Source organism: Macaca fascicularis, chromosome 9 (assembly GCF_037993035.2).
Source record: "Macaca fascicularis isolate 582-1 chromosome 9, T2T-MFA8v1.1".
In the NCBI taxonomy this organism is placed as follows: domain Eukaryota; kingdom Metazoa; phylum Chordata; class Mammalia; order Primates; family Cercopithecidae; genus Macaca; species Macaca fascicularis.
Window position 1 is genome coordinate 7,032,003 of NC_088383.1, and position 25,334 is coordinate 7,057,336.

Below are 25,334 nucleotides of genomic sequence, written 5' to 3' on the forward strand. Positions count from 1 at the left end.
ACAAAATCTATGACTGTATACTTGGCCCGGGTGTCTGTTCCATCACAATCTCTTTCTGGGGCTATTTTACTTTCCCCCTTTTTTCTTGGCTTAACATTGTGTTGATCTGTGTTGGGTACATCTTTTCATTTTTGTGGAAATTTCTGAGTCAATTCCTTCCTAAACAAGCCATTTATATAGTTGTGGGTAGGGAATATCCTGAGATCCTGGTCAAGAGTAGCAGAAATTCTTAGACACAGGGAGGATGTGTGTAGAATCTGTTCTTTTAGCCTTTATTTCACTCCATCAGCAGCCGCAAAGATGCTTACAGTTTCTTTCCTTTACTTACCTCAGTCATAGTCCGCTTCCTGCAAAAGTGTGATTCCTCATCCCCCAAATCAGTGCCTCTTCTGCTTTTCCTGCATTGCAAATGCAGCCAGGAGCACACCCCATTTCTATTGGTCCAAGCAAGGGAATGTTGACTTTGCTCATCTATGTAAGCCTCTTACTGTGCAGGCCTGTGCTATTCTGGTGCCTGAGGTATTCAGCGCAGGGAGCGTTATCCTGTCCTGTTTTTCTTTGCCTGCATATGGCAGACATTTCCTGTAGTCTAGAGTCAGACACGTATTCTGGTTAAAGACCGAGTCTGCGCTTCTGTTTCTCATCCATCTGTGGCTTCAGGTGATATCTAAGATGACAAAGAGCAGTGCCAACTCAACTTTTCCCTTTTAAAACTCAAGGGCTTGCTAAACCCTGGTAGTAAATAGAATTCTTAGTCAAATCCAAATAGAATTCTTAATTTAAAAACTATGATACAGATCTAGGATGAGTTTCTAAGAAACTAGACTCAGAAATTCCAAGATGGAATTCAAACATTTTAGGGAGTCATCCCAAATTTCCAGGTCTTACCTGAATGTTGTTAGAAATAAAAATGCTATCTTAGACTTGCCAATATGTTTCCTGTATAGAGACGGTGTGTCACAGTGAGTTGGGGCTCTGCCCATGTTTCCCTAGGAGAGCAAGGCGTGGAATTTCAGAGGACGGCTTTGGAACCTGGGAACTCTGGGTCCAGGTATTTATGACCTTGGGGAAATAGCTTCAAGCTGCCAAATGGAGATGATCACGGCTACCATGTAAACCTATAGGAGGATTACATTGGCTCAAATATGTAAATCACTCTTCCCAGAGCCTGGTGCATAGGAAGTGCTTGTTAAACGACATTATTGTCAGAGTGGGAAGAATGGCAGAGTTCCAATGGGACTGGGGGGACTAAACAGTACAGTGCTGGAGATACGCCTGGTGGGAGCATTGCCGTCCCACTCATTATTTAAATCATCTTCCCCTCATGAAGCAGCTTAAGATACTAAAAAGCACACTAACCCCAGTCAGGCAAACCTGGGTCCTCATCACAGTTCAGTCACTCACTGGTTGTCTGACTTCAGCAAATTCCCTAACCTCTGAGGATCAGTTTCCAGTTCTGAAAAATGTGCATAACAGCACTGGTCCTGTTGAGTCATTGGTAATGCATGAGATGATTTACATTAAAACCCCTGGCACACGGTTGGCAGTAGTTCTCCCCGACTCTCCTAGGAATGTTTTTCCTCTGTGCTGAGCTGTTGTCGCTGCTCTTTGCAACACTTTTGCTCCACGGAGGGGGAGGATGTAACTTGAAAGGGTTACTAATCCCTCGAAACCCTCAGATCACAGATAAACTCATTTCCCGATCATGCCACGTAAGCCAATGATCTGGCTTTGATAACCCGATCACACGTTGGGGACCACATTAAGGTTGCCACTCAAAGCTGTACTCCCATTCAAAGCGTTGCAGCAAGGTTTGCTGTTCTGTGCCTGTTCTCTGGGGATAGCACTAAAGGGCACAATGGAAAGGATAACAGTGCCCCAAGGAGACATCACTCACAGGTGAAGCTCTTAGCCTCATTGGCTAAGGAGTGGGAACCTCCCAGCTGGAAAAGGATAAAAACAGTTTATCATTTTATTGAGCATTTTAGGTGTGTGCATATGTAAACTTGGCACTTAAAAAATATCCACATGAGACCAGGTGCAGGCTTATGCCTGTGACCTCAACACTTTGGGAGGCTGATGTGGTGGATGACTTGGGCTCAGGAGTTCAAGAACAGCCCAGGCAATATGGCAAAATCCCCTCTGTACAAAAAAAAAAAAATGCAAAAAAACTAGCCAGGCATGGCGGTGCACGCCTGTAGTCCCACCTACTTGGGAAGCTGAGATGAGAGGATTGCTTGAGCCTGGGAGTTCCAGGCTGCAGTGAGCAGTGATTGTGCCACTGCACTCCAGCCTGGGAGACAGAGAGACCCTGTGTCAAAAATATATCAAAATAAAAAATATCCATATGAAAGTCATAAATTGCACACAAAATTATATTTTTAAGAAAGTAAATTTCTTATTGAAACGATTAGTTTTCAACTAATCACTGTAATTAAAAAATGCATGAAAATCTTGTCAGACAAGCAGAACAGGCACCAATTAGGTGGAAGATGAATTAAAACTTAAAAAAGATTTCAGAAAATTCTATGTACTTTAAAAATTGATAATCTCCTTTGTTATATTTTTACTTTTATTTTTCTCTTTTTTGAGAAAATGAAGAATCCTTATAATCCCTATTTGGATTCAACCATATTGGCAAATATCTTATAGATACTTTGTATATATTTATATATTTTTAAAACAAAAATGGAATCCTTCCATGTAAATTATTTGTGTCTCAATATAATTGAATTTCCCTAATTTGTTATTGTTCGCTAGTTTGTTCCTACGTTTTTGCTATTAGAAACCTTACAGAGCAGGAATAACTGTAGAGAATGATTTAGAAAGACAAAAAATATAGTGAAAAACACTTAAAAATTTCTGAAATGGGCCGGGTGTGGTGGCTCACACCTATAATTCCAGCACTTTGGGAGGCCAAGGCAGGTGGATCACTCGAGGTCAGGAGTTTGAGACCAGCCTGGCCAACATGGTGAAACACTGTCTCCACCAAAACTACAAAAATTAGCCAGGCTTCGTGGCAGGCATCTGTAGTCCCACCTACTCAGGAGGCTGAGGTAGGAGAATTGCTTGAACCCGGGAGGTGGAGGTTGCAGTGAGCCCAGATGAGGCCATTGCACCCAGCCTGGGCAACAAGAGCGAGATTCCATCTCAAAAAAAAAAAAAAAAAAAAAGAAAGAAAGAAAGAAAGAAAAAATTCTGAAATGGACGAAGCTGCTTAGAGATATACATACCTGTAATCTCAGCACTTTGGGAGGCCGAGGTGGGTGGATCACCGGAGGTCAGGAGTTCGAGACCAGCCTGGCCAACACGGTGAAACCCCGTCTCTACTAAAAATACAAAAAAATTAGCCGGGTGTTGTGGTGGGCGCCTGTAGTCTCAGCTACTCGGGAGAGAGGCTCAGGCAGGAGAATGGCGTGAACCCGGGAGGTGGAGCTTGCAGTGAGCCGAGATCGCGCCACAGCACTCCAGCCTGGGCCAGAGCAAGACTCCGTCTGAAAAAAAAAAAAAAAATTAGCCTGGCATGGTGGTGGGCACCTGTAATCCAAGCTACTTAGGAAGCTGAGGCAGGAGAATCGCTTGAACCCAGGAGACGGAGATTGCAGTGAGCCGAGATCGCGCCACTGCACTCCAGCCTGGGCGACAAGAGCAAGACTCCGTCTCAAAAAAAGAAAAAAAAAAAAAAAAGAAAAGATACAAAAAAGGAGACAAAAATCATTCTCCACGGTGCACCGAAAGCATATCTACACACAGAATCCCTGGGAATACTTATTTTTGATCAAAATATAATCTGATCAAATTGTCTTAACTAGCTTGTCTTCCCTCCAGGGCCTGCACCTGTTTCTTTTCCCTGTTTCGGGGTCCCCTCGGCTCCATCCATGCTGCATACTGTAGCATTTCACCCAGCCTTTCCTGCTAGCCCAAACACCACCCTTATCTTCTTTCTTCCTGGAACAGCTGCCCTGCTAATTCCCAGTTTTCCATGAATTCTACCATCTGCTGCCTGCCTGCCTCCCGCCAGGCGCGGAGCACAGCTGGAGAAGATCACACGACTTGTTTACGCAGGTGTCACTACCTATGTTTGCTCTGCAGCCTCGAGGGGGCGCCCCAGCGCCTCTGTCTTGTCCCTCTTCTAAAGCTCCACCGTTTTGTGTGTGCTTCCTGGTAGTTGCATGGCCTGGGTTCTGTTCCTCCATTGGGTTAAGCTTTGGATTCTCAGTGCATAAAATAAAGATATTTGTTACTGTTGACAGGAAATGCAGGCAAGCATGAGACTGCTCACGTACTAGGAAATGAAGTAAGGCAGCTTTCCTTCTGGAAGTTAAACTAGAAAATTCCTAAACGGTCTGTAAACCAAAAAGTTACTTGCGTATGTATGATGGAATGATTTGGGAACAAATGCACAAATTTTCAACCAAAAAGGGAGGAAGGAGTGGTCTCAGACTGCAGAGTGGAGACGCCAAGCAGATTAGGGAGTATGGGTAGACAGCAGATTCAACCTGGAGGAAGTCCTGCAGTTCTGGGCCTCCTAATCAGGGCCTTTGCACACCCACCTGTGCTTTGATCGGGGGTGGGGAGAGACCCAGTCTAGACAACTTCTATCTTTGCTCTTCTTCCTTTTTCTGTTTACACACTATTACTTTCTGCTTCTTTTATTGACCAAGTACTTCCTTCTGCTTTTCACATTTTTATTTTATTTCCAGTTGCTTTCACAAGTGCTTAATTCACTTAATTCCAAGTTTTTAGTTGATACAAAAACTTAAAACCATAAATTTTCCTCTTAGTACTATCTGAGCTAAATCCCATGAGTATGTCGTTTTCATACTTTTCTAGATATTATGTTATTTTGATTTTGTTTTCCTTTTTGTTCCAAGTGTTATTTGAGCATTTAAAAATTTTCAAGGGGTAGGCATGCTTTATTTTCTGTTTTTTTTTTCATTAATTTCTACTTTTATTGAATTGCTGCAGATAATATTACCCATATGATTCTACTTACTGGACTATATTAAGATTTTTCTCTGTGGTCTAAAATAGGACTAATTGTTGTGAATATTCCTTAGACACTAGGAAAGATGTTATGTCTATTTAGGGGACAGCATTTGATATCTATCCTAGGAATTGTATTTTTAGGTATTCTCAATCCTCATTTACTTTTTGTACCCTTAGTCTGGCAAGGAATGTGCCAATTATTTCTGCCTATTCATTCACTCCTACAGTGTTTGCTATGAATAATGAGATTATGTGATTTGGTGCAAAGATTTTCCTATTTTTCCCATTTTTTTCTTGATTGTGAATTGTGCTTCTCAAGATTATAAAATGCCCTTCTTACTCTTACTTAATGCTTTTTGCCCTGAAATCAACGTTTGAGTAAGTTGTTTGTGATTCCTGATTTTTAAAAATATTTTTTGCATTATCCTGGTATATCTTTTCCAATCTTGTATTTTTCAAACTCAGAATAACTTTAGTACTTTCTTGTATACAACACTGAGTTGCATGATGGTTTGGGCTCCAATCTGAGGTTGTAGTTTTTTAATAGGTAAGCTTAGGTCTATATTTCTTCTTGTGAGACATTTGGTCTTGTTCTGTCATATAGTTTGGTTGTGCTTTCTGTTTTGTAACTTTTTCAAATATTTCCCTATATTGGTTTGTTTTGCTGTGTGTGTGTGTGTGTGTGTGTGTGTGTGTGTGTGTGTGTGTGCATGTATGTGTGGATTATTTGAAAACTTTGTAGTTTTGTTCTGGGTTACCTTCAGAATTATACCATCCCATGACGTCTTTAATCCTCTCTTTCTTTAGATTGTCTTTTGTCTCTCCACTATATTTCTTTTTTCCCCCATTTCCCGTTTTCTTAATCACTGGATTTTAATGGATTATAGTAACTTTCTTGGTATATTCCTTCCGACTAAGACGTCTGCTTAAATCTCTACTGTTTGATTTATCGGCTTGAACTTTATTTGAGACCCAATTACAGATGTAAAAATCATATTAACCCGAAGTCCCACGTTCCCTTCCCCTCCCTACTTCTGTCAGCGATGTCGTTTTTAAAGACCGAGGCTTTATAGCATTGACATTCTTCTCTGTACCCCTAATCGCGGCATCTGTTTCCTTAATCTTACGCTTAACCCCGTGCTCCTTGCCATCCTTTTGCAGCATCTCGCCTATGCAGACTTATTTTCAACTTTTTGCTTATATAGGAGAGGTTTTGAATGAATGAGAGCGAGGGGCCTGGAGGGACTTCCCCCACCTCCCCATCATAAAGCCGGGCCTCGGACCACTTCTCCTCCTCACCATCTAGGGGCGCTGCCGCGCTCCCCAAACCTTGTGGAATTTCGAAAATGTGCGCCAGGGCGACACCTCTTGACGGTAGAAGACGACGCCGGCGGAGGGGAGCGTGCAGTGCGGTCCTCCCGCGGGCAGGGGGCAGTGCGGCAAGGCGCCCTCGGCGCAGGCGCAGAAGCCGAAGCAGGCGCTGGCGCAGGCGCGGCGCAGGCGCGGGCGCGCTCTCCCGGCAGCCCGCGCTCCCTGACCCCGCGCCGCAGAGCGCCCTGAGGACTCAGCGGAGGGTGGGCGCCGCCGAGGCCTCCTGCCGCCGGCGGGTTTCCGCGGAGTGCCGCCCGGCTCCGCGCTGCCGCCGCCGCGGCCCATGGGCAGAGTCGGCCGGGCGGGCCAGGTAAGTCGCACCCCGGCGGCCCCGGGTGGGCGGCCTGGCGGGACCTGAGGCGGGCGCGCCTTCCCGGGAGGCGCCGGACGCAAGGCCGCGGCTTTAGGCCCGTCGCGAGGGGCGGGGGCCGGGCCAGCGCAGCCCGAGCCTCCGGGGGGTCTCAGTCCCCGCGGCGGGCCCTGGTCTCTCCGCGCGGCTGCAGCCCGGGACCCTCCGCCCGCCGCCGCCTCCGGTGACCCGGGCCCTGACCTCCCTCTTCCCCTCCTCCTCCTCCTCCTCCTGTCTGCCTCTGGCTCTTTGGTACTGAAGAGCGTTTCTCCTTCACCTCGTGGGCCACATCCTGACGAAGTTGTCCGGTCACTAGACCCCAGTAGTCCGGAGCGTGTCCCCCCTGACCCCGCACAGTTGCCCCTCTCCGGGGCTCAGAGAAAGAAGCCGGTTCCTCCCCGGGACTCAGAACTGGGAGTGCAGACGTTGGCGCTTCCCAGACTCCAGAGCTCGCTAGGACAGGAATGCAGCCCTGACCCCGGCGTCGCCTCGGCTCGTGCTGTTTGAGCGGTGTTTGAGCGCTCGCGGCCGACCCCAAGCAGTCTTTGAGCGTCACCTCTTGCCCAGAGGATGTGTAATGATCGGGGAATGCAGGTGGAAGGAGGTTCTGCCCCTGCTCGCAGGAGTTTGGTTTCTAGGAAAGCAGGCGTGAAAACCCAGGCCCGGGTTGATCTGAGAGACGCAAGTAGGGTCTGAAAGGACCTCTCTTGGGAGGGGAGGTGATGCTTCTGTTGAGTCTTGAAGGTACTTGGTTAGATGGTGGGAGCTGGGGAAAAAGGCTCCCGGCGGTAAGTGCGAAAGTAGCAGAAGTGAAGCCTCGTAGTGCGTTCTGGAAACTGCAGGTAAGGCAGAGAGAAAGGTTTGAGGAGCGGGTGGTGTTGTGTTTCGAGGAGTAGTCAGGTCAGAACATGGAGGTTTCTTGAGAAGCAGTAAAGGAGCGCCGTTGGGGGTCCTTGTTTTGCTAGAGCCAGGCATATGGATGGGAAATAGGATATTCTAGATAAGGGCAAGATTCGCATATACTCAAGATGAGCACTGGCTCCCCGCAGCAGATGGAGTTTTTAAAAGGGTGAGACTCGGTTTCCACATTTTTAGTTGATAAATGCTGCGGATATTTTGACCGTAATGACGGCTTTTAGGGAATGTGGGGTAACAGTTTAGCGAGCTAAACGAGAGGGCTTTTAGTTAAGCAAGGTGCTGCATGCTGTCCAGTTTATAACAGCAGGTTGTGCGATTGTGGAACTCTCTGGAACCAAAGACAGCGTTTCTGGAGGCACTTGAGAGGATTGTTGTACATTCCCAAATGCAACTTTATTTAAAGTGGATTTCTTTTTACCTGGTTTGCTTTAAATTACCTTCCCATTCTCCCCTACATATGAATTTTTCAAACCTCCCCCCAGCAGGGAACAGATGATCCCAGGCTAGTCATCTCTCAAACCTTTCGTAATAGTCAATAGTGAAGGAAGTTCTGTTTATTCGCCTAAATTACAGGTGACTCTACTCTACTGTTTGCATTTTGGTAACAGCAGAGTGTGAGATTGAACGGAAAGATTAAATTGACAAGGGTGTCAGATGGAGGTATGGGAAAAAAAATTTTTTTTAATTCTTTAGAAAGTCATGGTAGAGCTTATACTTGAAGTAGATGCTTTTTTAGCTGTATTTTTTGCGGACACCAAAGTGCACCACCCCTTCTGTTTCCCCTCCTGTTCATTTCTGTGTATATTTGCCATATTTTTTTTTTTTCTCCTGAGACAGAATCTCACTCTGTGGTCCAGGCTGGAGTGCAGCTGTGCAAGTCGGCTCACTGCAACCTCCGCTTCCCGGGCTCAGATGGTTCTCCTGCCTCAGTCTCCTGAGTAGCTGGGATTACAGGCGCTTGCCACCATGCCCGGCCAATTTTTGTATTTTCAGTAGAGACGGGATTTCACCATGTTGGTCAGGCTGGTCTCGAACTCCTGATCTCAGGTGGTCCTCCTGCCTCGGCCTCCCAAAGTGCTGGGATTACAGGCGTGAGCCACTGGGCCCAGTCTTGCCATATTCTTTAGACTTCAAAGAGGCATGCTTTGTTTTATGATGCATGAGTATCTATTTAGTGATAGAAATATTTCTTCCTAACAAGCCTGCCTCTTTAGGTGCTCAGAACTCAGACCTCGACTCTTTATTGGTTGTGTGGTGGTGGTAGTTTTTCTCTCCTTAATTGTGGTTTACAGTTTAAATTTTATCCTACTTAAGTTATAAGTTATGTGCTTAAAAAGCAGATCTGCAGATCTCACTGTTTCATAATAATGTGATTTAAATAGGTGCATTAACATTTTTCATCCTTTGACTAACACATTTAAAAAATATTAGTAGAGCCACTTACAGTGTTCAATCATGGTGCTAAGCTAGAGATACAAAGCTGAAGATAAAAAACACCCCTGCCCTTAGGGGGCTTACACTGCAGGAAGAAACAGGTGTGTGAAACAATAGGCAGCATAACTTGCCAAGGTTGCTGTGATCTGAGTATGCTTGAGGAAACCAATTGGGGGGAGTTAGTTTTATGTGGGGGCAATAGTCACTAAAGGCTTCTGAGATGCACTTGAAAGATAAGTAGGTGGGGTGCTTCTGAGAAGACACTTCCATGTTCTTTTTCCTGCCAGTTGCACATGTTTTAAAAAAATACTTTCCAGCTTGGGTGGAATCTTGAAAACTCAACATTCTTCCTTCTGGCAGAACCATGTTTGTTATGTTTCTTGAGAGAAAATGTAGCATATATGAAACGTGGGTTGCTCAAAGCGTAGTGTTGCCACAAAAAGGAAGGAAATAGCAAATATTTTAAAGTTATAAAACCCAGCAATTTGTATTTACTTTTGATCCTGGCTTCTTGTGGTATATCCAATTGTTAGAAAGTACAACTTTTTGTTACCTGGCAGCAGACCTAATGAAATAAGTGTGTTATGTTGTCTAAGTAATATGTCAACGTTAATTAGGGTAAGTTTGGGTCTTGGCAGTCTTATTAATGCACTTACTATATTTCAGTAGTTGCGGTGGGGAGAATTAACTATTGTATATTCATAAATGCTTAATACAGCTAAAATAAGGAATACACACTTTTTAAGGAATAGATTAACTAAAACTGTAAATAAAATTACATAAAAGGAGGAAAACAAGGAAATAATGAGAACAGGATTCCAGGGAAATTACATGAATGGGTTGGGGGAGCAGTGTGGTTGAGTGTGGTTTCTGAGTCTAGCTCCTGTCTTGTTTTGGGCGGTGAAATCATAGGTGCTTGCAGCATTATAATAATTAAACAAAAGCAGGTAGTACATATGTGGATGGATGAGAGTGTGTTGTTGCTATGATTAATCCCATTCTGTGAACTTAAAGTTCAGTGAAAATGAGAAAAACAAAGAAAGCTCTTTTGCATTTGCTGTGATGCAGAGATTTGATTTTGTAAGCTCAGTGTTAGAGAAAACTAGCAGATGCTGGTGAGATGACATCAGTTTCTAATATTTAAAGCACTTTGCAGGTTTCAGAAGAGAAATGAGGACCTTTAAATGAGATTTGCTGCCTAGTGGTTTCTGAAACTTTTGCACAATGCAGCAAATCAACAGGAATTGTCAGTCAGCCATCTTAAATGGCATGGAATCAGAGGAGATGTGTGGTCTCATAAAACCTCATTAATTCACTTCTGAATTTTTTGCTTAATATTGAATCTATTGATGGAAGAACTGTTGGCAGCTGAGATCTAGTATGCTGCTTGATTTTTAACCTCAAAGTTTAGAGAGCTCTTTCCATCAGAGTTGACTCTTCTGGGGAGGGTGAGGAGTGTTGCCTCCCTCCCTGGGGTTTACCTCCTTCCCTTATTCCCCAGTGCTGCCTCTTTGCCTATTTCTTTAAAAAAAATTTTTTATGTGTAGTGAAACATACATCCAATTACCATTTTAACACATTTTTATCTTTTATCTTTTATTTTATTTTATTTTTTTGAGACAGAGTCTCGCCCTGTCATCCAGGCTGGAGTGCAGTGGTGCGATCTTGGCTCACTGCAACCTCCGCCTCCCGGGTTCAAGCAATTCTCCTACCTCAGCTTCCCAAGTAGCTGGGATGGAATTACAGGCATGCACCACCACACCCAGCTAGTTTTGTATTTTTAATAGAGATGAGGTTTCACCACGTTGGCCAGGCTGGTCTCAAACTCCTGACCTCAAGTGATCCGCCTGCCTTGGCCTCCCAAAGTGCTGGGATTACAGGCGTGAGCCACCACACCCAGCCCATTATTAGTATTTTAATAAAGCTTATTAAATGCCTACTCTATGACAGAAATTGTAGATGCAAAAATAAATGAGTCTTTCCCCTCGAAGTTTAATGGGCATTTGGTTAACACATTTCTGGTGGCACTAACGTATTCATAAACACTTTTGGTAAAGTTCTCAAGTTATAAAGAGAAATGGATTGAGTATCCCTTACCCAAAATGCTTGGACCAGAAGTGTTTCAAATTTCGGGTATTTTTAGATTTTCAGAATGCCTACATATACATAGTGAGATATCTTGGGGATGGGACCCATGTCTAAACACAAAATTCATTTATGCCTCATATATACTTTCTACACATAGCCTGAATATGCAATATATGTAATACTTTTAATAATTTTGTGCATGCAAAAAGATTTCACTGCATTTTTTACTGTGACCCATCACATGAAGTCAAGTGTAGATTTTTTTTTTTTTTTTGAGATGGAGTCTCACTCTGTCACCCAGGCCAGAGTGCAGTGGCGCAATCTTGGCTCACCACAAGCTCCGCCTTCCGGGTTCACGCCATTCTCCCGCCTCAGCACCCCCAGTAGCTGGGACTACAGGCGCCCGCCACCATGCCTGGTTAATTTAGTTTTTGTATTTTTAGTAGAGGCGGGGTTTCACCATGTTAGCCAGGATGGTCTCCATCTCCTGACCTCGTGATCCGCCCGCCTCAGCCTCCCAAAGTTCTGGGATTACAGGTGCGAGACACCACACCCGGCCTGGTGTGGAATTTTCTATTTTGGGGTCATGTTGTTGCTCAGATTCGAAGGATTTCAGATTTTCATATTGGAGATAGTCTGTATTGAGAAAAGCAATGATCTAAAGTAGAGTTTAGTTTGAGTTACAAACAGATTTTGGTTTATCTGTTTTGTGATTTTCCAGAAAGTCACATTGTTTATTTCTCAGAATGTATTAGTATTCCTCTTCCATTTTAAGAATAAAGAAGGAACAGAAGAACCCGTAGTTCAGTAGGCTTGGTTTGGTGACCAGTTGGATGAAGAGGACTCAAAAGATTAAGTTAGATGAAAGGTGCATGGTCATTTCTGAAGAAGTGTTTTTGGGAGCCACAATGCTAAGCTGGACTCTCAGCATTGTTTTTCTTTACTGTTGCTGTTTGAGTGTTTTTAGATTAAAATTTAAGGATATGTATCTAGATGTGAACAATGAGTTTTGAGTTCTGGGTAAGCCGGAAGAAAAGTGTACAAAAACCTCAAAAGCTATTTGGTGTGGTGTTCTTCCTTCTGGCCAGTGATTGCTGGCCAGAAATTTCTAATTGAGAGGGCTTTGTAAATGGAGTATAAACTGCAGTTTGGCCTCATTTCCTATTTAGCTGTGGGTTGGATATTGATCTTAGTCTGAGGATAGAGCAGTGAACAAAACAAACTGGATCTAGGTTTTCTTGGAGTTCAGAGTTATTAAACTGGGCTCTGAAGTGGACATCAGGAGATTCCCTCCAAGACTTTGAGGACATGGTTATATTTCAGCCATATTTGTTAAAGAATGGAGTTCATTATTTTTTCCTGATTTGGCCTCAGTGCTTCAGGCCTGTGTCATGAGACGTCATCCCCAAGTTCCTGAGAAAGTGCAGTTTGGCAATGAAGATGTCAATCAGGAGGAGAGTCTGTCTGCATCCCAGCATCCCTTCATTCTTTTTTTTGGCGGGGGCGGGAGGAGGGGAGGTGGCGGACTCTCGATCTATCGCCCAGGCTGGAGTGCAGTGGTGTGATCTTGGCTTACTGCAACATCCGCCTCCCAGATTCAGGAGATTGTCATGCTCCAGCCTCCCGAGTAGCTGGAATTACAGTCGTCCACCACCACGCCCAGCTAATTTTTGTATTTTTAATAGAGACAGAGTTTCACCATGTTGGCCAGGCTGATCTGGAACTCCTGACCTCAAGTGATCTGCCCTCCTATGCCTCCCAAAGTGCTGGGATTACAGGTGTGAGCCACCGCAGCCGCCATCCCTTCATTCTTATGTGATTCGTTTGCGCAGTCAGCCGTCGATACCCCTGGACAGTCTGCTTTCCCTGCTTCTGTACGGCCTTGGGGGGCCTTTCATTTAAAAATCAAAATGGAGAGGTTTTAATTAATCGGAGTGTTCACGTATGAAGGAAAAGGGAGAGGTTTTAATTAATCGGAGGGTTCACCTATGAAGGAATGGAAGAAACTAAAAAGTGGTACCAGTTTTCTGGATGCTGACTTCAGGCAGGGAGTTCCTGTACTTAAGACCAGGGCAGTTCTTCTGAGGGAACAGAAGTTGGTGTGCACTCCGTCCCTCACTCCAAACAGTGTGGTACCAACATCAGCTAAGGTGTTGGGGTGGCAGGGTGTTAGAATCCTGGTAATGGAGGAGCTGAGAAGTAAGAGTACCTTCAAGAGAAATGCTTGCCGAGTCAGACCTAAAGAGGATATGTGTTAAATATTTTCCTTCTCTTCTGAGCCACAGAACACAAGCAAATTAGGCTTTTCGATAACACTGTTTCCATGGGAAAATGCTTTATGGGCCCCCTGGGAACTGACAGACTTTGGGAATTTGTCCATAAATTGGGAACTACTGTGCTAAGCATTTGCTTGCAACTTGTGGGTTTCTGTTTAAATTATGTTCTCTTTCTGTCTGTGAGATTGATTTCTTATTTGAAGAAGTAAGCATGTCGGTGGGTTTCAGAATGTTGAGTTTTTTTTTAAAAGTGGCAGTTGGGGTTCACTGGTGAGGGCTCTGGAGTTGGCCTGGCTGGGTTGGAAGGGGCTTCCACTGTGGCCTTGAGCAGATTGATTCCCTAAACCCCAGCATCCACGTCTGTACAGTGCTGGGCTTTCATGGGACCTGCTGCCGATGCTGCATTGCATGTCATGCTTTGTGCCTGCTGACTCGATTTTTGTTTTCACATGTTCCTCTGTTCTGCACGGAAGCTGTGTGTTGCTTGTTCACATGCAGATTGTTGATTGTCTCTTTGTAATTGCTATCATTAAAGATGACAAGTTTCCACTTGGGGGGGATATGAGGAAGTCATAGTATTTAAGATATAACCAGTGCCGCGCCCCCCCCCCCCCCCCCCCGCCGATAATCGTAATTGACAAAATCACATCTAAGAGGTCATTTCTGTCACTTTTTTCCCTAAGAGTATGTTTAAATTTTTTCTTTATGAAAGGGTAGCTAATTGTGCTAAATCAACCTGGTAATTTGTGTTTTGTAAGGCTTCTACTTTTTGGCACTGACATGAATAGAATTTTTTAAACATTGGATATATGTAATTAATAATGTCTCAATTCTTACCTCATTATGTGCCCTAGCTTTGAAGGATTTCACTCATGGATCACCTGACTGCATGGTCTTGTAGATGGAAAAATGAATTCTAGAGGCTTATTTTAAAAATAATACATGGTGTAGCTTCATATATCGGGAAGAACCCTGCGTTAATGGTACCAGGAGCCTTGGCCTCTGTTGCTGAAAGGTCCTGGACCTTTTACCTCTAAAATTTCGTGATTTTTATTTTAACATGAAAAGCCTTTATTGAATTGTGCATTCTTTAATCCCCACCCCTTTTGCCTTTCAGCATTAAACTGAAGAAAAGATGTCCCTGTACGATGACCTGGGAGTGGAGACCAGTGACTCAAAGACAGAAGGCTGGTCCAAAAACTTCAAACTTCTGCAGTCCCAGCTTCAGGTGAAGAAGGCAGCTCTCACTCAGGCAAAGGTAAAGACAAGCCCAGAGCAGGAGAGCAGAGGCCTCCAGAGTGGGTTGCTCATTAGGATGACAAGGAGTTTGGTTTCAGCTTGCTCTTCTGCCTTTGTATTGGGTAAATGGTGTTAAACATTTGTAGGGGGAGAGGAATGAGGAGTTTAAGGCCGCTTTGCTGCTCCTGGCTCCTGGGAATAGGAACATTTCATGGGATAGGAATGAAGAAAAACAGTACTCTGTGGGGTTGGGCACGGTGGCTCACGCCTGTAATCCCAGCACTTTGGGAGGCCAAGGCAGGCAGATCATGAGGTCAGGAGATGGGAGACCGTCCTGGCCAACACGGTGAAACCCCGTCTCTACTAAAAATACAGAAAATTAGCTGGGCATGGTGAGTGGGTGCCTTTAGTCCCAGCTACTCGGGAGGCTGAGGCAGGATAATGGCATGAACCTGGGAGGCAGAGATTGCGCCACTGCACTCCAGCCTGAGTGACACAGCAAGACTCTGTCTCAGGACGGGCGTGGTGGCTCAAGCCTGTAATCCCAGCACTCTGGGAGGCCGAGATGGGCGGATCACGAGGTCAGGAGATTGAGACCATCCTGGCTAACACGGTGAAACCCTGTCTCTACTAAAAAATACAAAAAATTAGCCAGGCGAGGTGGCGGGCGCCTGTAGTCCCAGCTACTCGGGAGGCTGAGGCAGGAGAATGGCGTGAACCCGGGCGGCGGAGCTTGCAGTGAGCTGAGATCCGGCCACTGCACTCCAGCCTGGGCGACAGAGCGAGACTCCGTCTCAAAAAAAAAAAAAAAAAAAAGACTGTCTCAAAAAAACAAACAAAACAAAACTGGTACTCTGAACCAGCAGTGACACTGGTTTTCAAACTTAAGTAGTGGAGGTCTAAGATTGAGTGAGAACTTGTTTAAGGTGCTGATTGTGTAGCCATACTCCTGATATTCTGGTAAACTCTAGTTTAGACTGGAGCCCCAGGATTGGGCATTTTTAAGTAGCATTCCTACTGGTTTGTTGGCGGTAGTTTGGAAGCAGCACTTTGGGAAGAAGCTCCACAGAATACCTAAGCTGCTGGGTGTGACTTATTGAGGGCTGGGGTTGGTTGTGAAGGCGTCAGGCATATGTAGTCTGGATGCTAATTGCTTTTGTTTCTGTTGTGTACATGTTGGATATTGGCAATGTCCTTGAAATAACATGTAAAACATTAAAAACATAGTTGTCGACTGGATATTTGCCATTAAAATGTAGGCATGAGAATGGTATGATTTGTTTACTATTTTAGAGGTCGTTATGCTCTAGAGTTTGCATTCGCAGTGGAGGCTATATCCCCCCAAACGGAGCGAATGTTGGTCTTTTGGGGGGCGAAAAAATCTTGCTCATATTGTGCACAGTGTTAAAATTTCATGTGTCGGAAAAAATGTATTAAAAGGCTCCGTGTTGGGGAGGCAATAATTAAACTTGAGAAAAAGTACTTTAGAGATACATGCTGAAATATTTACTGATAAGATGATGTCATTTTTGGGATTTACTTCCAAACAATTCAGTACCAGGCAGGGGAGGGAGGGAAGAACAGAACTACCCATGAGTTGGTAATGGTTGAAACTGGATAGCAGAGACTTAAGAATTTATAATCTCTTTAATTTCATGTTTGAAAATTTCCATAATACACAGGGTTTTTTTTTTAAAGTTTTACTCATTTTTCTTTTCCCTTTACCACATCAATAGATACTTACATGCAAGTGCTTACGTTTGATTGTTCAGTATTGTAGAAGTTTTTTTGTCTTTTTTAAAATTCATCATTACCAAATTTAGATTTTTTGGATGCCAGTATTTTTTGTTTTTTTAAAGCAAGTTTTCATTCCAAATGTAAGGAAGGTTAGCAAAACCTCGTTTTTCTCTTTAATTTTTTAAAAAAGTAAATGTATAAAATCTTTGTAGATTTCATGTAACTTTTGCTTTGCAGGAAAGATGTGGATGTGAGCCACCATGCCCGGCCTCATATAGATTTTTAAAACTTGAGGTAGCTTGTGAAGTTATTTCTACTAACTTTCTAAAACTTTTGAGATTGCTATGTACAGTTAGTTTTGTGGGTTTGTTTGTTTGTTTGTTTAAGGGAAATGAAGATTGCATTCTCTTAGGCTGTTTAGTTACTCAGAATACTAGATTGGCCTAGCCAAACCTGTAAAGATATTTATTTGGTAGAGAAAATTTGAAGCTGTGGTTTCATTTGTATCTCCATTTGAAAAATACAGAGTTGTTTCTTGGTGTCCACAGGGGATTGGTTCGAGGATCCCCCCACACCGGATACCAAAATCTAAGACTGCCCAAGTCCCTTATATAAAATGGTGTGGAGTTTGCACATAACCAGCACATATCTTCCCATATTTTAAATAATCTCTGGATTGCTTGCAATACCTAACACAATGTAAATGCTGTGTAAAAAGTTGTTATACCGTATTGGTTTTTTAATTTGTATTTTTTCTTGTATTGTTTTATGTTCTTAATATTTTCATCCTGGGGTTAGATATGTGGAACCTGTAGATACAGAGGGCCAACTCTATATTGAATAGAAAATAATAATAGAAAATACGTGATTCTGACTGGGCACGGTGGCTCGCACCTGTAATCCCAGCACTTTGGGAGGCCGAGGCGGGTGGATCACCTGAGGTCAGGAGTTTGAGGCCAGCCTGACCAACATGGTGAAACCCTGTCTCTAATAAAAATACAAATATTAGCCCAGTGTGGTGTCATGCGCCTGTAATCCCAGCTACTCTGGAGGCTGAGACAGGAGAATTGCTTCAACCTGGGAGGCGGAGGTTGCGGTGAGCCTAGATCGAACCGCTGTATTCCAGCCTAGCGACAGAGCAAGACTCCATCTCAAAAAAAAAAAAAAGAAAAGATGTGATTCTAATAAATCCCCCTTCCGTTCTTTAAACTTTCATATTTACTTTGTGAGTTGTTAATTGGGTTAAATTTTGTTTGCTTAAATTTATAAGTATTGTTATATTCAGGAGAGATGAAGGCTTATTTTGTGCCTTTTATAGTGGTAATGAAAATTTGTAACACTTTGACTTGCAAAAGAGAAAAATTAAACCTTTCTAATCAAAAGATCTAATGGTTGCCAGCATACCCATGTGATCAACCTTAGCTTTGCTGATAGGCAGCCTGACTCAGTGTGCCTGCTGTGTGATGCCGGAAGGGGCACACTGCCTCACCTGCAAAGTGTTCTTGCCTAAAAGCTTTACCCTGAATTCAATCAAGCCTTTAACCTCCAGGTTTCAGGAGTTACAAGGAATAGAGGAACAAGCTAAACTAAATAGCCAGGTAGTTATTAGACAGATCTAGAACAAACAGCATTTTGCAAGATAGTGTCAGAGGAAAAAAAGGAAGAGGAGATGAAGATGATGGTGATGATGATGATGGGGAAGAGGGACTGTTCTTAATCAAGACACTTAAAAAACAAAAGCATTTCAGGAACTTTGGTAGGATCCTGGTTCAAAAAAATCAGCTGTTTAAAGGACATTTTGGGGATATCTTGGAGAATCTGAATATGAACTGGATGGGAAATGACATGGGAATTAGTGATTTTTTTAGGGGTGGTAACCTCACATAGGAGAATGTCCACAGTTTCAGGAGATTAGGGTGAAGCGTCATGATGTTGCCAACTTTCTTTCAAATGGTGTAGCAAAAAATATAGGTGTAAGGCCAAGAAAGTATGGTAGAACATTAACTATAATTGAATGTGTAGGAATGATTGTTTTCTTTTAAAAACTTTTTTTTGTAGATTTATAATAAAGGAGGTAGGAAGGATTCTGTATCCTAGTAGGAGGGAACAAAATCCTCATCCCCAGGTATCTTTTGAAAGTGACCAAGTTTACCGTAAACCTTTCACAGAAATGGAGAAAATCTCGTGTTTTTTTGAAAAGCTGAAAAGAAAATAACATGATTATAGTAATAAATTAAAAGGCTGTTGTTTTAAGATTATGGTTTTCTCATATCTCAAAGGTTTGTTGCAGGGACCAGAAAGAAAGTATTTGTTGCAAACAGTGAATTTTAATTTGAAACTTCAGTATGTTTTCCTCGTTTTTGATGATTTTAGAGCCAAAGGACGAAACAAAGTACAGTCCTCGCCCCAGTCATTGACCTGAAGCGAGGTGGCTCCTCAGATGACCGGCAAATTGTGGACACGCCACCACATGTAGCAGCTGGGCTGAAGGTAAGGCCGCACCTGCCTGTGACCTTGATACATTTTCCTGTTTTCCATGTGGCTTATTTTGCATATATGTTACTCTTAACAGATGGTCTCCTTAGTAGGCCTTTGAAACCAAGTCAATATTATTTCCCACCTAATTTTTACTTTTGTTTTGCCAATTTTGAAATTTATCTATTTGAAATAAAATAATTTGTCGTAGAAAAATCAGAAACTAGAAATAGGCAGAAAGAAAAACAAATTGCCTTCAGTCATACACTGCAGAAGTGAAGAACTTATATTTTTCCATTCTGTGCCTGCTCCACCTTCTGCTAACTTGCTTTTCTTACTTAATACATTGTGACTGTGTCAAAAAATACAGGACTGTATGATCACGTTAATGGCTTCACTCTATTCTCTTGTGTAGATGAACTGTAATTCCTTTAATGCTGGATATATGGGTTGTTTCTATTTTTTGCTATCATAACAATGTTAGTACTTACTGATTTATTGTGGATTAAAACAGAGAAAGGGGTTTTAAAACCCACTTCCACCCTAACCTTTATGATTCCAGTGATTTTACATATGCTTGAAAACAAACATGTGGTCAAGTCTATAAATTGGGTTACTGAGGATGAAGAAAATCTGGAAAGGATAACTCAAAATCATAGTTAAAACTAGAAAAAATGAGGTAAAATGAGTGAATAAACTAGTTAAAATTATACCCACTATTTAAGTATACATTAATCTTTCCACAGATGGCATTCAGATAATGACTGTGGTCATTTAAACAACACTATGAATCGCACAAAACCGCCTGATGGAAAATGACCAAAAGATTAATAATAGTGCTATCAAGACAGTTTCTTAGCAAGGCGTGCTTATCCTTCCCACCACCTGTGGGAAGGGCTGCATCAGGCTGGGGCAGCCCCAAGGGCACACTCCTGCCCAAAACTCCGTTTCGCGTCACTGTTCTGGGCTGGGCTCCGCCTGCGGCCTGTCCTGCTTGTGTTCTGGGCCAGGCCGTGGCTGCAGCTTAGCCTTGAGTTACCCTTTTCTGAGGGGAGCGGGTGTTGCTCCTGAGGGCTGGTAGTTCTTCAGGTGGGAAGGCACCCCATGGTGGAGGTGTTTTTTTGCTGATTCCTAATCATTGAGCATTTTCCCCCGTAAATTTGATACCTAGTTTTTTCCTACTACATCTAATTAAAAAACTGGTTCATCGTTTCTTCTCTAATTGTGTATTGGTTCTAGTACCTATAATATTAGTCTCCTATTTAATGAGTAAGCCTTTTTCCTCCTTGTTACAAAGTTTTCACGATCAATTTTTAATTTTATTCACATTAAGTGAATGCATCATAATTTACACAAGTATTCCCTGACTGTAAAACCACCTAGATTTGCTTTTACATTGCCTTTATAAATACCACTGTAATTAACATCTTTTTGGGGTTTTTATTTTTGAGACAGGGTCTTGCTCTGTCACCACGCTGGAGAGCAGTAGTGCAGTCTTGGCTCACTGCAGCGTCCTCCTCCCGGGCTCAAGCGATCCTTCCACCTCAGTCTACTGAGTTGCTAGGACCACAGGCGTATGCCATCATGCTTGACTAATTTTCTGTAGAGACGAGGTTTCACCATGTTGTCCAGGCTGGTTTTGAACTCCCGAGCTCAAACGATCCACCTGCCTTGGCCTCCGAAAGTGCTGAGATTACAGGCATGAGCCTCTGCACCCAGCCCACTAATGAACATCTTTACAGAGCTGTTTCTGTGTTATTAGGGTTATTTTCTTGGATTTCCTGAGCTGGCATTAAGATAGCCGTTTTTATGGCCGGTCTGTTCTGGCACCAGTTGACTCCCAGCAGTGCACAGTATCACCTCAGGCATATGGGGTGAATTTTACCCCATCTTCCCTCCTCAGCATTGAGGGTATTAACATTTTAATTTTTTTTAATTGAACAAATCACTTTATTCATTGCAGCATTTAGAAAAGGATGATTGATTTCATTGTTAAGCATAGCAGGGTTTATACGTAAAGGTTTTTTTCTTTGAAATTTTGAAGTGTCAGAGAATGAACCTTCATATTGACAATTTGTTCTCTTAGACACGTTGTGATAATTGTGTTAGATAAATTGAGTGGCTGATTGTCAGTTTCTCTCTAAATAATAACTGAAAATAAATCTTCATGTGCTTTTGTGTTTTTAAAATGTCTTTTATAAAATGAATACAAATGCATAACTAACCTTTAGGAGCCCTACGTTAAGTATCTTTTCCAGTGGTAGGGCCTGGGAGGTGATTATAGTTATTTTCCTAATTGCTCTTATTCATTGGATCATAGCATTTCCTGATACTTCGTCATAAGGAAATGAGGTGTTTGTTTTATAGTGCAAAATGTCAGACCCAACCATGAAACAAAGGAACTGTTAGATTGAGGTGTAATATGGCATGTAAGCTGTCTTAATCTTACTGGTTCTGTGTTCAAGCAGGAAACATGTTTACAAACGACCTTCTTGCCTTTGATACAGTTGGACAGTGTACCTCCTGTAAGAGGTACAGACTGGGCCCTCAAGGACATGAATCCTTGTTGTTTTGGATGTGTGTTTAACAAAAAGGGGACACTAATCCTAACTTGTGCTTGTTTGAGGTGTCTTTGAAAACGAGAAAAGGCATCTTATTGTTACAGCTAATAACGAAGAATTATGCTAAGAAAACTAACAGGAGAAAGTGTGGGAAGGTTTAGGAAAGTTGGGTCAGGGCTTCCAGCACCACGTGTAGACCGAGGCCAGCCTAGGGTAAAGTTCTGTGTCTACTCAGATATTTCCTGGCTGTGCTCTGCCTCTCTTGTTTTGCTAATTTCTTTGTCGTGGCTACTTCTTGTCTTTCAAAGAGTAGACCAAGTTTCTGAATGTATAGATGAGAAAGCACAAACTGTTATCTAAACCTGATTTTAGTGAACCTTAAAAAAAATATGATGCTGGAAGGGAAATTACATCCCCATGTATCAAACTCAGTGCCTGAAATGCAGCCTACCTGGGAAGGGACATGTGTTCTGAGGATTAAAAAGACCGAGAAGATGGTTTCTAAGATCTCCATATATTGTTATCTCCATGTAATCAGAATCTGAAGTTATTCTATTAAAATGATGACTGCAAGAATGATTGTGGTGTTCATGGTTGTTTTATTTTTTAAGTTGTCATAGAGATCTGTAAAAACAAGTATTCAGTGCTTTACTATAAATATTCAAATTTTTTACTCAACTAACATTTTAGCTGGTAGTGGCTTATTTAGGAATTCCAGGAAAAATGCCATAGAGTATTATAGAAATAGTACTAATCTAAGAGGTGAAATTTTGTGTCCTGTTTCTGCTGCCACCTGATGAGGCATGTGGCCTTGTCTGGTATTTGTTTTCTTTGTCTGTGAAACAAAGGAGGGAGCTAGATGATGTTCAAGGCCCTTTTATCTCCCATATGCTTTGACCTTAATTTTGTGAGTAAACTGGTAAGATATAAAGATGATTTTTACTGCTGTTTTTACCTTCCTCAGGATCCTGTTCCCAGTGGGTTTTCTGCAGGGGAAGTTCTGATTCCCTTAGCTGACGAATATGACCCTATGTTTCCTAATGATTATGAGAAAGTAGTGAAGCGCCAAAGAGAGGAACGACAGAGACAGCGGGAGCTGGAAAGACAAAAGGAAATAGAAGAAAGGGAAAAGTAAGGCTTCCTTCGGATTTCGGGATGTTTTACAGTTGAAATGTTCGTTAAAATGTTAATGAATGGACTTCACTGCTGTCTGTAAGGCTGAAGTTAATTTTCATGGGTGATCTGATCAGTCACTACAAGGAATGAAACTGTTTTACGATTTGTACCTGTTACATCTCAGAATCACAGCAAACTTCACCTATAGACTGAAGACCTAAAGTGTATATTTTGAGTGAGTTGTTAGAAAAATAACTTATAAACCTGATGTTGAAAATTTTTTTTCTATGCTGGTACTCTGCTATAGGTTGACTATCCCTAATTCAAAAATCCGAAATCTGAAACACTCCAAATCTTTGGAATGCCAACATGCCGCTCAAAGGAAATGTGCATTGGGGGATTTTGGCTTAGGGATGCTGAACCGGTAATTGTAATGCAAATATTCCAAAATTCGAAACACTTCTGGTCCCAGGTATTTGGAATAAGGGATTCTCAACTTGTAAAATCACAACTATTTAAAGTACTTAAAATACTCTTCTTAACTTTACTATTTTTGAGCCAGGTGGATTTTTAAAAATTCCTATGCAGCTTTTATTTATGTTTTTGCAAAGTACAAGTAGTAGAATGTATTTGTAGTTCTTCTTTTTAAAAATATTTAGTATTAATTGTCAAATAGTTAACATATATTAAATATGAATATACTGTTTCCCATTTTTTGAATCATTTCATGAGTGAAAGTGTTATAGACTATTGAAATGATTAAACTATTACTATGTTGATAGGCTTTAACATTGGAAAAGGTCAACGTCAAGGAACCTTTTTTTAATTGCTGGTTACTCTCATATAGTTATTGGCTCAATTTATCTCTTGAATTTTTCTCACTTTTCATACTTTATCTACTTTAATCTTTTACCAGCTATGCTTCCTACCCCCGCAACTTAATAGTTGATTGTGAAAGGATTTGGTTATCTTCTGGCCAAGAGGAAGTCATCCCAGGTTCAGGTCTCTAAATTGGTTCATCCTTTATTTATTTATTTATTTCCTTTATTATCACAGAAGGCGCAAAGACAGACATGAAGCAAGTGGGTTTGCAAGGAGACCAGATCCAGATTCTGATGAAGATGAAGATTATGAGCGAGAGAGGAGGAAAAGAAGTAAGGCATGAACAAATATGTCTTAAATATATTTAAATAGTAGAAGTACAATTCCACTATGTGCTTTTTCTTTTCAGTTTGATAAATAGTTCATTTGACATTGATTTGGGTAATTTTCTTTCTGGAATCCCAGCAATACACATTTGCGTAAGTTTTAATTTATATTGGGTTTTCATATATATTTTCCTTGGAGCTTCACAACCACTTTCTAACATTTATTTATTGGATACTTTGGGACTAGCTTAAAATCTGTTCCTATACTGTCTTACTGCAGCACAGTCCAGTTGGCCTATGCTGAATCCACTCTGTTGTTTCTCTTAGGGGAGAAGCCTAGTTAACATTGACTGTGTCTGTGTTGGGCATTGTGACACATTTCTTCTCCACTATCTTAGTTAATCCTCAGATGTTGGTTTTTGTTAACTTGTTTTGGAATTCAGTATACAGGTTGAATATTTGTAGGTCTCGTTTTTCCAGCTTATAAATTGACTACCCTTTTTAATAAGGAGGCATGCTTTCCATATTAAGGACATTGTTTTGTTTTGTTTTTTTCTTAAACACCAGCGGGAACTAGATAGCTTTGAATGAGAAGACTTTGACCATGTAGCTCATGATAGGGAAGTAGTGGCATGCCCATTATATGTATAGTTGTTGACAGATTGATGTTCTTATTTTAATGTGATTAGTAGCAGATTTCCAGTAATCACCCTGAATTTTTTTAACTGAACTTATTAGAGCTAATCTGCTTTTCAGAATCAGTAATCTCGGTCCTAGTGACGAGGTTAGTAAAATGATCATAGGAAGTATTTCAAAAGAAATATAAGAAGGTTTTACTCAGGTTCATATTTCTCCTTGAGGATTTTATATCATCCAGTCCTGTTGATCAAAATGCGTGGACACTGGCTTTAGAATAATCTCTAGAATAATTCTTTAGAATAGTTTATTTATTTATTTTTGAATTGGAGTCACTCTGTCGCCCAGGCAGGAGTGTAGTGGTGCAATCTCAGCTCATCACAACCTCCAACCTCCTGGGTTCTAGCAATTCTCCTGCCTCAGCCTCCAGAGTAGCTGGGATTACAGGTGTGCACCACCACATACATCTAATTTTTACATTTTTTGTAGAGACGGGGTTTCACCCTGTTTGTCAGGCTGGTCTCAAACTCCTGACCTCAAGTGATCCACCCACTTCAGCCTCCCAAAGTTCTGGGATTACAGGTGTGAGCCACCGCACCCGGCCTCTTTTTTTTTTTTTTTTTGAGACCCTCTGGCTCTGTTGCCCAGGCTGGAGTGCAGTGGTGCCATCTCAGCTCACTGCAACCTCCCTCCCCCAGTTTCAAGTGATTCTGCCTCAACCTCCCGAGTAGCTGGGATTACAGGTGTGCGCCACCGTGCCCAGTTGATTTTCGCATTTTTAGTAGAGATGGGGTTTCACCATGCTGACCAGGCTGGTCTCAAACTCCTAGCCTCAAGTGATTTGCCTGCCTCAGCCTCCCAAAGTGCTGGGATTACAGGAGTGAACCACTGTGTCCAGCCAGAATAATTTCTTTTGTCAAACATTTTGTGCTGATGCAGCATGACTTTGTAATCGGTTTTTAAAATTTTACATTTTATGTTATTTCATTGTTGATTA

At 42.1% G+C, this 25,334-nt stretch overlaps 1 protein-coding gene across 1 annotated transcript in view; it reads left to right on the forward strand.

Moving 5' to 3' along the window:
• The first annotated feature begins 6,535 nt into the window (after positions 1–6,535).
• Positions 6,536–25,334, forward strand: part of RBM17 (RNA binding motif protein 17) — a 28,278-nt gene continuing 9,479 nt past the window's right edge. The window contains exons 1-5 of the mRNA XM_005564578.4: positions 6,536–6,670; positions 14,543–14,683; positions 18,775–18,891; positions 22,402–22,568; positions 23,610–23,707. Of these exons, the coding sequence (XP_005564635.1) occupies positions 14,561–14,683; positions 18,775–18,891; positions 22,402–22,568; positions 23,610–23,707 (505 nt within the window). The 5' untranslated portion in view covers positions 6,536–6,670; positions 14,543–14,560. The remainder of the gene's footprint in view (positions 6,671–14,542; positions 14,684–18,774; positions 18,892–22,401; positions 22,569–23,609; positions 23,708–25,334) is intronic.